The following is a 12,867-nucleotide window of genomic DNA, read 5'->3' as shown; positions in this document are numbered from 1 at the left end:
GAAAGTTGCAAATATATATATTTTTTACTTTGTCTTTTGACTTTGTTAGCACGTTTTTGTTATTGATTTTTTTTTTGCCTGTGGAATTTTTTTTGTAATTAAATGTTCAATCTTGTCTTTTTTGACTTTTGGATTTTGCATCATAATCAGAAAGGCCTTTCTCTGCTCTGTGGTGATAGAACTTCACGGTTGGTCATTTTTAATCAAGGATGGCTGCTGGGTTGGTCACTGTTGGTGGGTTTTTTTTAGATTTTATTTACTTATTTTTAGAAAGAGGGGAAGGGAGGGAGAAAGAGAGGGAGAAAAACGTCAGTGTGTGGTTGCCTCTCACACGCCCCCTACTGGGGACCTGGCCTACAACCCAGGCATGTGCCCTGACTGGGAATTGAACTGACGACCCTTTGGTTCACAGGCTGATGCTCAATCCACTGAGCCACACCAGCCAGGGCCAGGGGTCATTATTCTTAGACAAGTTGTATTATTCCTTTAATGCGCTGCCAGATTATGCTTTTAATGTTTTATTTCAAGTTTTTCATGAATATTCACATATGAGATTTGGCTTGCCTGCCTTCCTTCCTTCCTCCCTCCCTCCCTTCCTCCCTCCCTCCCTCCCTCCCTCCCTATGACCTTTGTCAGGTTTTGGTATCAACGTTATTCTCACTTCATTGAAAAGAGTTTGGCCATGTTCTCTTGCACCCTGACTCAGTTTACCTAAGGGAGGGTTTTCTCCCTTGGTCTGTGGGTCCGGGCCGCCGGAAGTAACCTGCCTGGCCCTCGCTGTGTGGGGAGGCTGAGAACCATGGTCACAGGAGGCTCTGCGACCGACCCAGCGAGGAGAGATGGCGGAAGGGGGTCTGAGCTGAGCTTGCGTTTCCAGGAACTAGGACTTTGACCAGACAGTCCTGTGTCCAAGCTTTATTTGCTCAGACTGGCCCGGGCTACTCACGCACAAAACGTCCCCGCCTCCTGCGCGTTGTCCCTCGCCACCCGCCGCCCCCAGTCTGAGCTCTGACCGACGTCAAAACGTCAAAACGTCACAGCTCTGAAGCCCTTGGAATGTTCCCGCCATCCCCAGCCTCCGGCCGGCTCTTCCCCAGGCGGGAGGTGTGAGGCTGGACTTTCCTGCACCTCCCGTCACCTGGGTCCGCCCCCTGATGCTTACCTTCTGTTCACTTCCTTTGATTTTGTGGGTCAGGGGCCCGCAGCGTCCTTTTCTGGTGCCTTCTGATGGCACCTACGGCATCAGCGGGCTTCCCCTGGCAGCTTCCCCTGGCCGCCCTTCCACGTGGGGCGTGGGGCGGGGCAGGAGTGCCAAGCGGAACACCCCAGAGCCACTGCCCCGCTGTGCCTGTGGAGGCGCGCCAGGCTCTCGGCCCTGAGTCAGAATGGAACCACTCGACAGCGCCCCCTGCTGGCTCCCTGCCCTGCCCTGCCCTGCCGGCATCCATGAGACAACCTCACCCAAATGGTTCACACTCAGGTCCTTGGAGGAGCCCAGCCTAAGGCAAGAAGTCCCGCCCTCTCTATGAGGAGTGACAGTGGGTTGCTTGCAGCCCCCGGGACACCAGGCTGGTTCCTGGCGTTGGCCTTGTGACCCTGGTGGGTGACCCACGAGGAGACAGGTAATGCCACAGGAGCAGCGGCAAAACCCCGGGGGTCTGGCCCAGAGCCCCACGCCACTCTCCTGCAGGGCATGTGCCACTGCAGGGTCCCCTGCCGCAGAGGAGAGGCTTGGAGATGCGAAGGGCTGGCCCCCGGTTGGGGGACGATGGCACAGGAGCCAGCTGTCCTCTGTCTGTCCTCTCCATTTGCCTGTGGCCATGTGAGGGCGTCACGGGGTCACCCTGGCTGGTTTCTGCCTAACCGGTCCACTCCCGGGGGTTAGTGGGCTCGCTCTTGCATGCGCTGGAGGGTTTGGCATTCCCATGGAACTGGCATTGTAACGGGGAGAAGGGTGGTCCCCACACCAACATGTCCACGTCCTAATCCCCGGAACCTGCGAGGGTGGGCTTATTTGGGAAGAGGGTCTTTGCAGATGCGGTGAAGTTGAAGATCTAGACAGGAGATCATCCCGGATTTTCCAGGGCGCCAAACCCAATGACGAGTGTCCTTATAAAGAGACGCAATGAGGAGAGGCAGGAGGAGAAAAACAGAAGGTCGTGTGAGGACGGAGGCTGAGACTGGAGCCACACAGCCAGGAGCCGAGGACACCTGGAGCGCCCCCCACCCCCCGGCGGAACACACACAGGAGAGCGGTCCTCCAGAGCCTGTGGCGGGAGCACGGGCCTGCAGATGCCCTGCAGACGCTGTGACTTGGGGCTTCTGGCCTTCAGGGCTGTGGGAGAGTAAACGTCTCTGGCCGTTAGCTGCCCAGTTTGGGCTACTTGCCGACAGCAGCCCCAGGAAACTCATGTTCACGTTCATTTGTCCCATTCGGTTCTCGAAATGATTTTTTAGCAATTCCCCTCCATCCACAGGACTCAGATGGGAGGGCAGGACACCGCGGACATTTTCACTGTAGGGGGGCTCAGGAAGAACCGAGGGGGTGCAGGGCTGAGGGTGGGATGTAGGAGGGGGGACGGGTGTTCAAGGAAGGGGGACAGCATGTGCAGAGGTCCCGAGGCTGCTGCGGGAGGAGAGAAGGGGGAAGAGGGTCTGAGCCCCAGAGGAACCTGTGGGGATGGAGCACGGTGCCCACAGCCCAGCCCCGCCCCCAGGGCTGGTGAGCAAGTTCGAGCAAGGGAGCCGCCCAGGTGTTTCCACGGCGGACAGTCCTTCCTGGCCACAGTGTGGGGGTGGACTTGGAAGAGAAGGGCTGGGCAGAGGAAGCCCAGCAAGAGAAACCACCCACAGAATGACCTAGCAAACTGCCTCCACGTCAGTATTAGAAGGCATACGACCCTTTCCAAGACCTCGATGGCACGCAGCTTACGTCAGAATTTTGAAGCATCTGTTTTCCGAAACCGAGGAGCGTGCTGACCTTGGGGCCCCGCAGAGCGAGCCTTCTCGGTCACCTGCTGGATCAGCCACTAAGCCTGTTGGCCATCGGTCGGCAGCCCTCCCCGCGGGCACAGCTTCTGCCCCAAGAGCCCCCGGGACTCCGCAGTTGGACGGGGAGGGTTTTCCAGCGTGGCCTCCGGATGACCACACTTGCCCAGGCCCTGAGCCGACACCACGGGCTGCTCGCATCGGAGGGGGACTCTACAGCTGCCCGGAGCCTTTACCTTGACCCCTGGTGAACCTGTGAGAGTCGAGCTCAGGCTGTGGATGCTGCTGAGTCCTTCGATCCCGAGAAATTCGGGGTCCCTGAGCACATGCCCAGTGTGCTCTCACTCCACGGGCAGGTCTGACATGGTGCTCGAGGGGACCCTACGACAAACCCTGAGACCTGAGGGACCCGTGCGTGGCCACAGGCCCTGGTCTGACCCATGCCCCCACCTCGGGACAGAGCCAGCCCCCGCAGCTCTGAAGAGAGCGGAGCCTGCCCCAACCCCAGGCTGACGGGCGCTGTCCCGCCCAGGCGCACCCCCCACTCCAGCGCTTTCCCCCCGGGCTGGCATGAACCCTGGACAGGGAGATGCCAAGCAGCGGGGACCTATCTCCTGGCTGATCCGCCACCGAGACTCAGGCCTGCATGGGCCTGGGGTCGGACACAGAGGCCCCCTTGGAGGCCACAGGGGCAGCTCTGCTCCTGGCAGGCTCCCACGAGTCCCCACGGCCGCGGCAGCAAGGGGGAAGCAGGAAGCTGCCGTCTCCCTCTCCCCACGCCCCTCCAAGCGTGGCCCACGGGCCGGCAGCATGGCCCTCACTCGGGAGCTTGCAGCAGCGCAGGGTCCGGGCCCTGCCCAGACCTCCTCAGGGCGGGTTTCCGTGAGGGGCTTTGTCTTTATTTACAACACAGCCTCCTGATCAAAATCGAAGCTCCTTAAACACAGGAAACTCGACTGGTCCTTAAGCTCCGGTGCCCCTAAGCCCTGCCTGCTCAGCGTCTGCTGCGTGAGGGAGGGACCAGGTGCCAGAAAGCACCCTCGCTCGCCCAGTGCCGGTCCCTGTCGATTCCAGCTCTCCACCTCATCAGGCCACGGACCAGGGAGGCCGGGCGCACGAGAGCGATGAGATGCTGCTCCGCCAGCCGAGCTAGAACGTGCTCTTTGTGCAGAGAACTGTAAAGACAGACGCCCGGGACCGTGTTCCCCACTGCCCCCCTTCCATCCTCCCCAGCGCACCCCTCTGCCCCCTGCAGAAGGTAGACTCTGAACACTCCCCCTCACAGGTCTCAACCCAGCCACAGACGGGACCCATGCGGCCACTGCTTCCCCAGCCAGGGAGCCCGCCTCTAAGGAACCTGCAGGGTGACATCGCCCAGGGGAGACGGGAGGCCCGAGGCCCCACTTCCCAGGGTCTCCTGAGGCTTGTTATCTGGTTTCTGGGGCCTGAAGGGGAGCGAGGGGTGGCCAGAGCATGCGCCTGCCTCTCCGCCCTCCCCAAATCCAAGCAGACGGAGGACGCTGAGAAAAGGCAGAGTAAGAAGGGAAGACACATGAAGATCAGGGGGCAGAGGAACAAAGGAAACCCACAGACCGAGGGGCCGCAGCCCCACGCAGGAGGAAAAGAAGGAGCTCCCAGACCAGAGCTTTTGTAGACATGAAGTAGCGCCAGGTGGGAGGCCGTGGGGGACGGGAGGCGCAGGCCAAGGGCGTCGGGTAGTTACTAGAAGGGGTATCGGCAGAAGGGCCATGCCAGGCACCCCCCAACACCCCTTAGCCACCGACTCCCGTGCTTGCCCAGGGACCAAAGGCTCAAGCGCAGCTCACGGGAGTTCTCAAACTGGGTGCTAGGGCCACAGAAGGGAGCAGCACCCAGCAATGAAAGGGTCCCACGTCGGAAGAGCCCTCTATTGAGAAAATTGGATCCACTCACTCCACCCGGCCACACACCTCACCTGTGGCCCCACCTCACAGTGACCACGGCCAGGGCTCTTGCAGTCAGAGTCTGCAGTCCCGGGCAGGTGAGCGGAATTCCCACGTGGCCTAGAAAGGACATTCCAGCAACCAGCGGTTCTGTCCAGGACCCCCTCATCTACAGATACAAAGAGACAACCGAGAAACAGCGGCCCCCAGAGGAATTCCAGTGCAGCAGCACATCTGCAGGCAGGGGAACCAGCTCAGGAGGGGGCGAAGGGATGCAGCAAGCAGGAGAAAAAGCTAAACCACAGTTTATATTCTCAGAGAAACTTCAGAGGATATCTGTTTCTTAAAAACAGGCTACTGTGTCTTAGTGGATTGAGTGCCGGCCTTTGAACCAAAGGGTCACTGGTTCGATTCCCAATCAGGGCACATGCCTTGCTTGTGGGCCAGGTCCCCAGTAGGGGGCGCATAAGAGGCAACCACACATTGATGTTTCTCTTCTATGCTTCCTTCCTTCTCCTCCATCTATAAATAAATAAATAATATTTTTTTACAAACAGACTATTGTGGAAAGGAAACATTCTCAGCATTTTGGAAATTGCAAACGTGACTGACAAATTTGAAAACCGCCAGTGAACAGGTTGAACAATGAAGCAGATACAGTTACCTGGGAAGTTGGCCATTCGTGAATTTCCCAAACACAGAGTAAAAGACCACGAGAAAAAACACAAACACAAAAACTTACAAGGCATGGAAGACAGACAGGGATTTCAACATCTATCTAAACCATGTTGGAGAAACCATCGATCTTAAGAGTTGAAGTAATAGGAAAAAATTAGAGAAAAAATATATCTCCAGGCTGAACTGTTTAGGCTGCATGGTCCCAGGAACAGTTGCTGAGCGGGAACAATTTTAAAAAATGACGCGCACTCAGTGAAATGTCTAAACTCCAGCGATAGAGGTGGGTGTATACACCGAGCTCCTGCCGTGACTCTTGCAATACATAGGTGACCTTGGCCTTCATTCACCCACCTGTTCATTATTCCAACTGCAAACCCTCACGGAGGACCTGGGCACCGTGCCAAGTTCTGCGGACACAAAGGCGGATGACGCGGACGCGAAGGCGGATGACGCGACCGCAAAGGCGGATGACGCGGCCGCAAAGGCGGATGATGCGGACGTAGGCCCTGACGTCACAGACTTAGTCTGGGGCACAAACAGGAAGGCACGCATCACCGCACAGCAGCCAAGAACACAGGGGCCCGGCGCCAGCCTGCTCGGTGACTTGGGACAGGGGGCTTAACCTCTCCGTGCCTCAGTTTCCTTCCCTGGAAAATAGGGGTTGCAGTAGCCGTTCCTGTGTGGGAGGTGGTCTGGACGCTGGCAAAGCCCTCAGAACAGGGACTGGCACATGGTCAAAGCGAGCACTGGACAGGTGGCTGGTCAAGCCCGACCGGCAGGGACACGTGCTCCAGATTGGGGGGAGGGGAGGGCTGGGAGCAAGCCTGACCTTCCCGGTGGGACCCAGGGGTCCTGCAGGAGAGTGGGAGTTGCCCGGGCCTGGCCTTGCTGTGCCAGGTTCAGACCCGGGGTCACGGGGCAGGGGCCTCTGCCGTCCAGTGAGTTCGTGTGAGGACATCAGGCCTCCTGCGGGGCCCTGGGCCTGTCACCCCCTGTCTGGGTGATGTGACGAGCATTGCAGTGTCACCAGCGCCCGGGGAAAGCCGCCCTGGCCCTCCAGACTTTTCACATTTTATTAGGCCGGTTCGCGCGTCCACAACCTGACTTCTTTCCGGTGCATCGCGCTTGCTCGCACGCCCGAGGCCACAGGCCGGCCCGTTGGGGGGCGGAGGGGGGGGGCCTGAGATGAAGGCTGTGGGGCTGTTACCTTCTCCTGGAAGGTGGCAGGCAGGTGGCCGTGAGGTGGGCTGCTCTCGGAGTCTCAGCAGAAGCACGAGGAGAGTCAGGGCGGCCGGCTCGGGTTGCCAGAGGGGCTTCTAGCCGGGTTCTCCTCTCTGGCCGGGTGGGGTGGGGGTGGGGTGGGCGGCGCGGTGTGATGCGCCACCTCTGGGCAGGGCCTCTGAAGTTTGGGAGGCTTGAACCTGACTATCTATGAAGCCCCCAGAAGGAGGACAAGAACGGGTTGACTTGATGAGTCTCTTCTCTCCAAGTGTCTGCGTCCTGCTTCTGGAAAAATGGATAAAAAAATGTGCCCTGAGGGGTGGGCATGTGGTCAGCAGACCCGCAGCCCTGGCCTCGGCCTCCGCCTCGAGGCTGCCCCTGGGCTTGTAGGGAGACAGGTGCCCACAAGTAAAAGAATGCAGCTCAGCTTTGCAAAGAGAGCTGAGTGGAATCTTGCTGTGTCACCATGGAACACGGGGCCAGCTATTTCACCCCTCGAAGCCTCACTCTCAGCACCCGGAAACCGAGATGCAAACAGTAGCCCTCTCTCCGGCTGTCGGGCCTTCTGCACGAGGCCTCCACGGAGACCCGGAGCGGGTCCTCTCTCCACCCCGGGCTGCAGCCTTTGCCAGCTCGCCTCTCCCCCGGCCTGGGGGTCTGCCCTGTTCTGGGGAGCACCCCCAGCCCCCCAAGGCAGGCCCTGGTTCTGCCTCACACGCCAGCAGCCCGCCTTCCACGGGCTGTGCATGAATGTAGATATATTCCTTTTTTTTTTTTCTCTCCCTTTACTCAAATCCCAGCCCTTGGTCATCCCCACTGCCGATAGTTCTTGGAGGTCATTCCATATCACTACACACAGAGCTTTGCGAACCTTCTTCAACCCTGAGTAGTTGCCCCACTGAATCGGTGTGCGTAATTTATTCCCCGTGGGTGGTACATCTGCAGGTAGAGTCCCAGAAAGTAAGTGGCTGGCGTGGAGGGCCTGTGCTGTCATTCGGAAGCTGTCACTGTTGTAATGGGCGGTCTGCCTTCCTCGTCTTTTTTTTTTTTTAAGATTTTATTTATTTATTTATTTATTTATTTATTTATTTATAGAGAGAAGGGAAGGGAAGGAGAGAGGGAGAAAAATATTGATGTCTCTCAATGATGAGAGGGGAACATCCATCGGTTGCCTCTCGTCCACACCCTGATAGGAGACCAGACCCGCAACCCAGGCAGGTGCCCTGCCCAGGAATCGAACCGGTGACCTGTGGCTTTGCAGGGTGATGCTGAACCAGCTGAACCACACCTGTCAGGGCTGCCTCCCGCATCTCCATCCATGCAGCGTGTTCCCAGCGGTGGAGGATCTTGGCTGGCAACAGGAAAACTGATGAATGCCCCGCCCCCCTGCGGCGAGTGAGCGCCTTTGGCATGCTTCCCTGCCACCTGTAGCTCATTTCCGTGCCTCGTCCCTGCCTGCGCCCACCCCTGCCCCACGAGGCTGTTGGTCATTTTGTTGTTGATTTGTAAATGCTCTTTGTGTTCCAGGAAAAGCAGCCCTATTGTGAGCTGCAGATGCCAAAAATTCCCAGCCTCTAGGACAGTTCTTTGTACACAGTAGATGATCAATACATACTTGTGGATAAGCTATTGCTGTAACAACTTTCTTTAGTCACCTTCATTAAACAAAGATTGTAAAGCATTACGCCCACCACTTCATGTTCATTTCGTTATAAATATATATTCATACTCCTGTTTCAATACATTCAAGATAATAGAAAAGATATTCAAGAACTGGAAAGGTAAATGGATGAGCTAAAAATAAACACAAACGGGAGTCCTGACACTACTTTCCACACTCCAGCAGACTGTCGGGGTGCCCCAGGGGCGCAGCGCCGGCCTTGGAGACCTCTGGGGCATGCAGTCTCACCGACGAGCCATGTTTACTGATAACTTCCGCTTAGCCAGCTGGCGCGTGGGCGTGGCCTCTGGGGTTCGTGGTGAAATGTTTGGCTTATCTCTCCCAGTCTCACACCGGGCATCTCTGCGTTGTCACGGGAACCTGGATCATACTTGTCAAGAGTACAGGAGGGCTTGGGGGTGGTGCGGTGGAGGAGGTACCGGGCCGGGATGCGGTAGCCCAGGGCCGCAGCACGATGAAGCCAACCACCGAGGGCAACGCGGAGCCAAGCCAGCAAGAGGCCCTGAAGACCAGGCAGGGGGGTGTGTTCATGCTTGTTTCTCAAAGAGGCAGCGAGGCGCAGGGGCTGGGACTTCCAGGGATCCCAGGTGTCTGCACTAGCCCGATGGGTCGTTTGGGAGCACCTACAGATCAGAGGCGGGAAGGGGAAGGTGGGAGCCTAGGTCCAGGGCTCACAGCGCCCCCTGGTGGGCACATCCTGCTATGCCTAGTGACCCATTTGTCCTGGGCATTGCTTGGGCAGGTGGCTGCTGAGTCATTCTCCCTGGAGCCTCCTTCTGGCGCAAATGCAAGGATTTTGCTGGTGTTCTTGAGGGCAGCGTTGGAGCAGAGAAAAGCCTTTTCAGAAATACTTTGGTTTTTAAGCCCCAATTCTTCGCTGAGCTTTCAGATGCAATTTACAAATCTCATTCTATGAATAGATCCAGCCAATTTCAACAATCATTTTTCAGGCGAACTTTGATTAATGTTTGTACCATTTACCTACTTAGTTAATTAAACTCCATTAAACATTTTAAGCTGCAATCAAAGTTTATTATATTCCGTTTTCTAAGTTTTTCAATTATCTAACAAATCTTCCCAAGTTCTTAAGTGGTTCTTATCAATCAGAGACACTAAACTTATAATTACGGTGATTTTTAAATATTCAAAAACCGTTTACCAACTTAGCAAAATTTCAACTTACAATCAGAGGTCAAAATCAATGACTCAGGAGCACATTGAAATTCGAATCACAAGTCTGATGTTAACACTCAAATATGCCCAGTTCTCTTAGACTTTGCAAGTTCTTAAAGTGCCAGAGATACGAAGTAGGTTTCTGAGCTGAACACAGAAAGATGAGTGATGTACATGTACGGAGTGTATATATACTTCATCATCACTACACTCACTTCTAAACATCCCTGGTTAAAAATGCTTCCCGGATGGGTTGCATTTTCCTTCTCCGGCACATACTCACATTGGATGAGGGTTCTTAATGTTGTTTTCCAAGCCCCAACTGGAGTACCGGAAGTCAATTCTGACATGAATTTCCTTTCCACTTTGTGAGTTGTCCGCAATATTTCTCCATTCCACGGAGGAAGTGTTAAATGTGCAGTGTTCGAAGTTAGAACTTGGTCCTTGAGTTTGGCTAAGACAGACATCAGAGCCAAGAACTCTAGTGTAAGAAGTTTATTTAGAAAGTCTCGGAGGTAGACGTGAACCAGGGGGCTGCGTGGACTGAGAAACCACGTTAAGGAGGCAAAGGAAGAGCCTGTGAAGCTTAGGAAACAGAAAGGCAAAGATAACACACCTGGGAGAAGAAGGGGGGAAAGGCACAGGTGTGCCCCAGAGGGAATGCACCTGAGGAAAGAAGGGGGAGGGGAAAGGTGCAGGTGGGAGTGTGAGCGGGAGATGGGGGAGGGAGGGAGGGAGAGAGCAAACTCTGGGTCCTTCATTTCCAAGGTCGAAGGTCTGTATCTGGTTTCCAAAGGTTAGAGGAGGTCTAAGGGGAGGATTCAATAGAATATTCATCAGCTTTCCAGGTGTACCCTTTCAGGGTCATTGTCTCTACTGATTGGTCGGCACTAGGGTCAGGGGTCATGGGTCATTGCTGGTCCAGATGTCAGTTGTGGCCATGCTTTGTCTGGTTTTGCTGCTTTTCTGGGCCTGGAGCCAGAACATAGCCGAGGCCCAGGCGCCATCTCGAGTTTGCCCCAAACTCCACCCCTGTGGTCCTCAGACCCAAGGCTTTGTTCCGAGGGTTATGCCCATCAGAACCTCGTTGCCCTGAGGGCTTCATGCTTGAGGGAGCGGTGGAGCGAGAGCTTGTATGGGGGGCGTGTGAAGCCATCCTCCACCCCTCTCATCCCCCCCCCATGGGGTCCAAACCGCATGCCCAGCAATGTGCTGGGGAGAGGAGACCACCCTGGGGCGAAGTCCTTGTGAGGCCGGAGGCAGAGTGGGAGAACCTGACCCTGCAGCTGTCCCCGGTCAGTCCTGATTGCCGAGAACTGCCTTGCGACACCTGCTAAGAATTAGTTTTGTGGTTTCCTCTCCGAGTGAGCAGTCGAGGAGGATTGTGGGAAATCGGATGGGGCGCTGCTTCATAAGGGGCTCTCGGCGCCTCCTGTTCCACGGGCAGCCGCGTCTCCCTGCACAGTGCCAGCCGCGGCCCTGGCGCACGATGGCGAAGGTCGGAGTGAACGGATTCGGCCGTATCGGGCGCCTGGTCACCAAGGCTGCCTTTTACTCTGGCAAAGTGGACATTGTCGCCATCAACGATCCTTTCATTGCCCTCAACTACATGGCCTACTTGTTCCAGTATGATTCTACTCATGGCAAGTTCAAGGGCACAGTCAAGGCCTTGAACAAGAAGCTGATCATCAATGGGAAGGCCATCTCCATCTTCCAGGAGCGAGATCCCGCCAAAATCAAGTGGGCTGATGCCGGCGCTGAGTACATTGTGGAGTCCACGGGTGTCTTCACCACCGTGGAGAAAGCCAGGGCTCACCTGGAGGGAGGAGCCAAGAGGGTCGTCATCTCGGCCCCTTCTGCGGATGCCCCCGTGTTTGTGATGGGTGTGAACCACGACCAGTATGACAACTCCATGAAGATTGTCAGCAATGCCTCCTGCACCACCAGCTGCTTGGCCCCTCTGGTCAAGGTCATCCATGACAGATTTGGCATCGCAGAGGGACTCATGACCATCATCCACGCCATCACTGCCACCCAGACCCTGGACGACCCCTCTGGGAAGCGGTGGCGTGACAGCCAAGTGTCTGCCCAGAGCATCATCCCTGCTTCTACGGGAGCTGCCAAGGCCATGGGCAAGGTCATCCCGGAGCTGAAAGGGAAGCTCATTGGCGTGGCCTTCTATGTCCCCATCCTCAGTGTGTCGGCTGTGGACCTGACCTGTCGCCTGGAGAGAGCTGCCAAATACCACGACATCAAGAAGGCGGTGAAAGAGGCGTCAGAGGGCCCCCTCAAGGGCATCCTGGGCTACACGGAGGACCAGGTCGTCTCCTCTGACTTTAACAATGACACCCACTCCTCCACCTTTGATGCCGGCGCTGGCATGGCCCTCAACGACCACTTCGTCAAGCTCATTTCCTGGTACGACAGTGAAATCGGCTACAGCAACAGGGTGGTGGACCTGGTGGCCCACATGGCCTCCAAGGAGTCAGAGTCCCCCGAACCACCGGCCCCAGGGACAGCTGCTGGGGAGCCCTTGCCCCAGATCGATCCCCCAACACACTGAGAGTCCCCTGGCCTCCAGTTTGCATCCCAGCCCCCCTGAAGCGGGGAAGGGATTCGGGAGCCCTGCCTTGTCTTGTTTTATTAATAAAGGTCACTGGACCCAGCCAAAAAAACTCTAAAGCCTGTAGCCATTCAGTAGGGCCGTTCGCTGGCCAGAGGGGGCCTGCTCCGTGTCTTGGGAAGGGCACTTTCTTTCATGGAGTTCCCGCTTGCTTTGCTTTACAGCGCCGGTGGGGTCAGCCCGACTCCTTGTTCCCTTCCCCGGAGAGCCCGGCCCTGCTGCCTCCACCTGCAGCGCTGGCCTCTACCAGTTGCTTTCTCTGCTTTCGCCCATTGCCAGGCGCCCGGGACTTGCCGCCCTGGGGACATTCCGCACCTGGCCTGTGGTTCCTGCTCTGCTCACGCCTGCCTCACGGTCCTGTCTGTCGGAAGGATCTGGGACGTTCCAGTTTGGGGTTCTCTCCAGCTGAGCAGCTCTAGGTGGTCCGGCAATGTCCCCACGGACGTGCCCCACCCCCACACCTCGGTTGGGAGCACCCTGAGGGTGGGCCAGGGGCTGAGCCTCTGTTTAGTTTTTTTCCTAGATTTTCCTTTTGTAAAGCAGGAAGGACTTAGCTTCCCAGCCTCAGTTTCCCCTCCATC

The 12,867-nt window shown here is 56.6% G+C and overlaps 1 protein-coding gene across 1 annotated transcript; it reads left to right on the top strand.

Moving 5' to 3' along the window:
• Window positions 1-11,146: 11,146 nt before the first annotated feature.
• Window positions 11,147-12,241, top strand: LOC114499150 (glyceraldehyde-3-phosphate dehydrogenase-like). Its single transcript, XM_028515089.2, has one exon. It carries the CDS (start codon window positions 11,153-11,155, stop codon window positions 12,224-12,226), a length of 1,074 nt encoding a protein of 357 aa, XP_028370890.1. The 5' UTR covers window positions 11,147-11,152; the 3' UTR covers window positions 12,227-12,241.
• Window positions 12,242-12,867: the final 626 nt, after the last annotated feature.

Source organism: Phyllostomus discolor, chromosome 6 (genome assembly GCF_004126475.2).
Source record: "Phyllostomus discolor isolate MPI-MPIP mPhyDis1 chromosome 6, mPhyDis1.pri.v3, whole genome shotgun sequence".
Classification (NCBI taxonomy): domain Eukaryota; kingdom Metazoa; phylum Chordata; class Mammalia; order Chiroptera; family Phyllostomidae; genus Phyllostomus; species Phyllostomus discolor.
This window is presented reverse-complemented; position numbering and strand designations above follow the sequence as displayed.

Coding starts and splice junctions, on each gene's coding strand:
- LOC114499150 (XM_028515089.2), top strand. CDS start 11,153: ATGGCGAAGGTCGGAGTGAACGGATTCGGCCGTATCGGGCGCCTGGTC.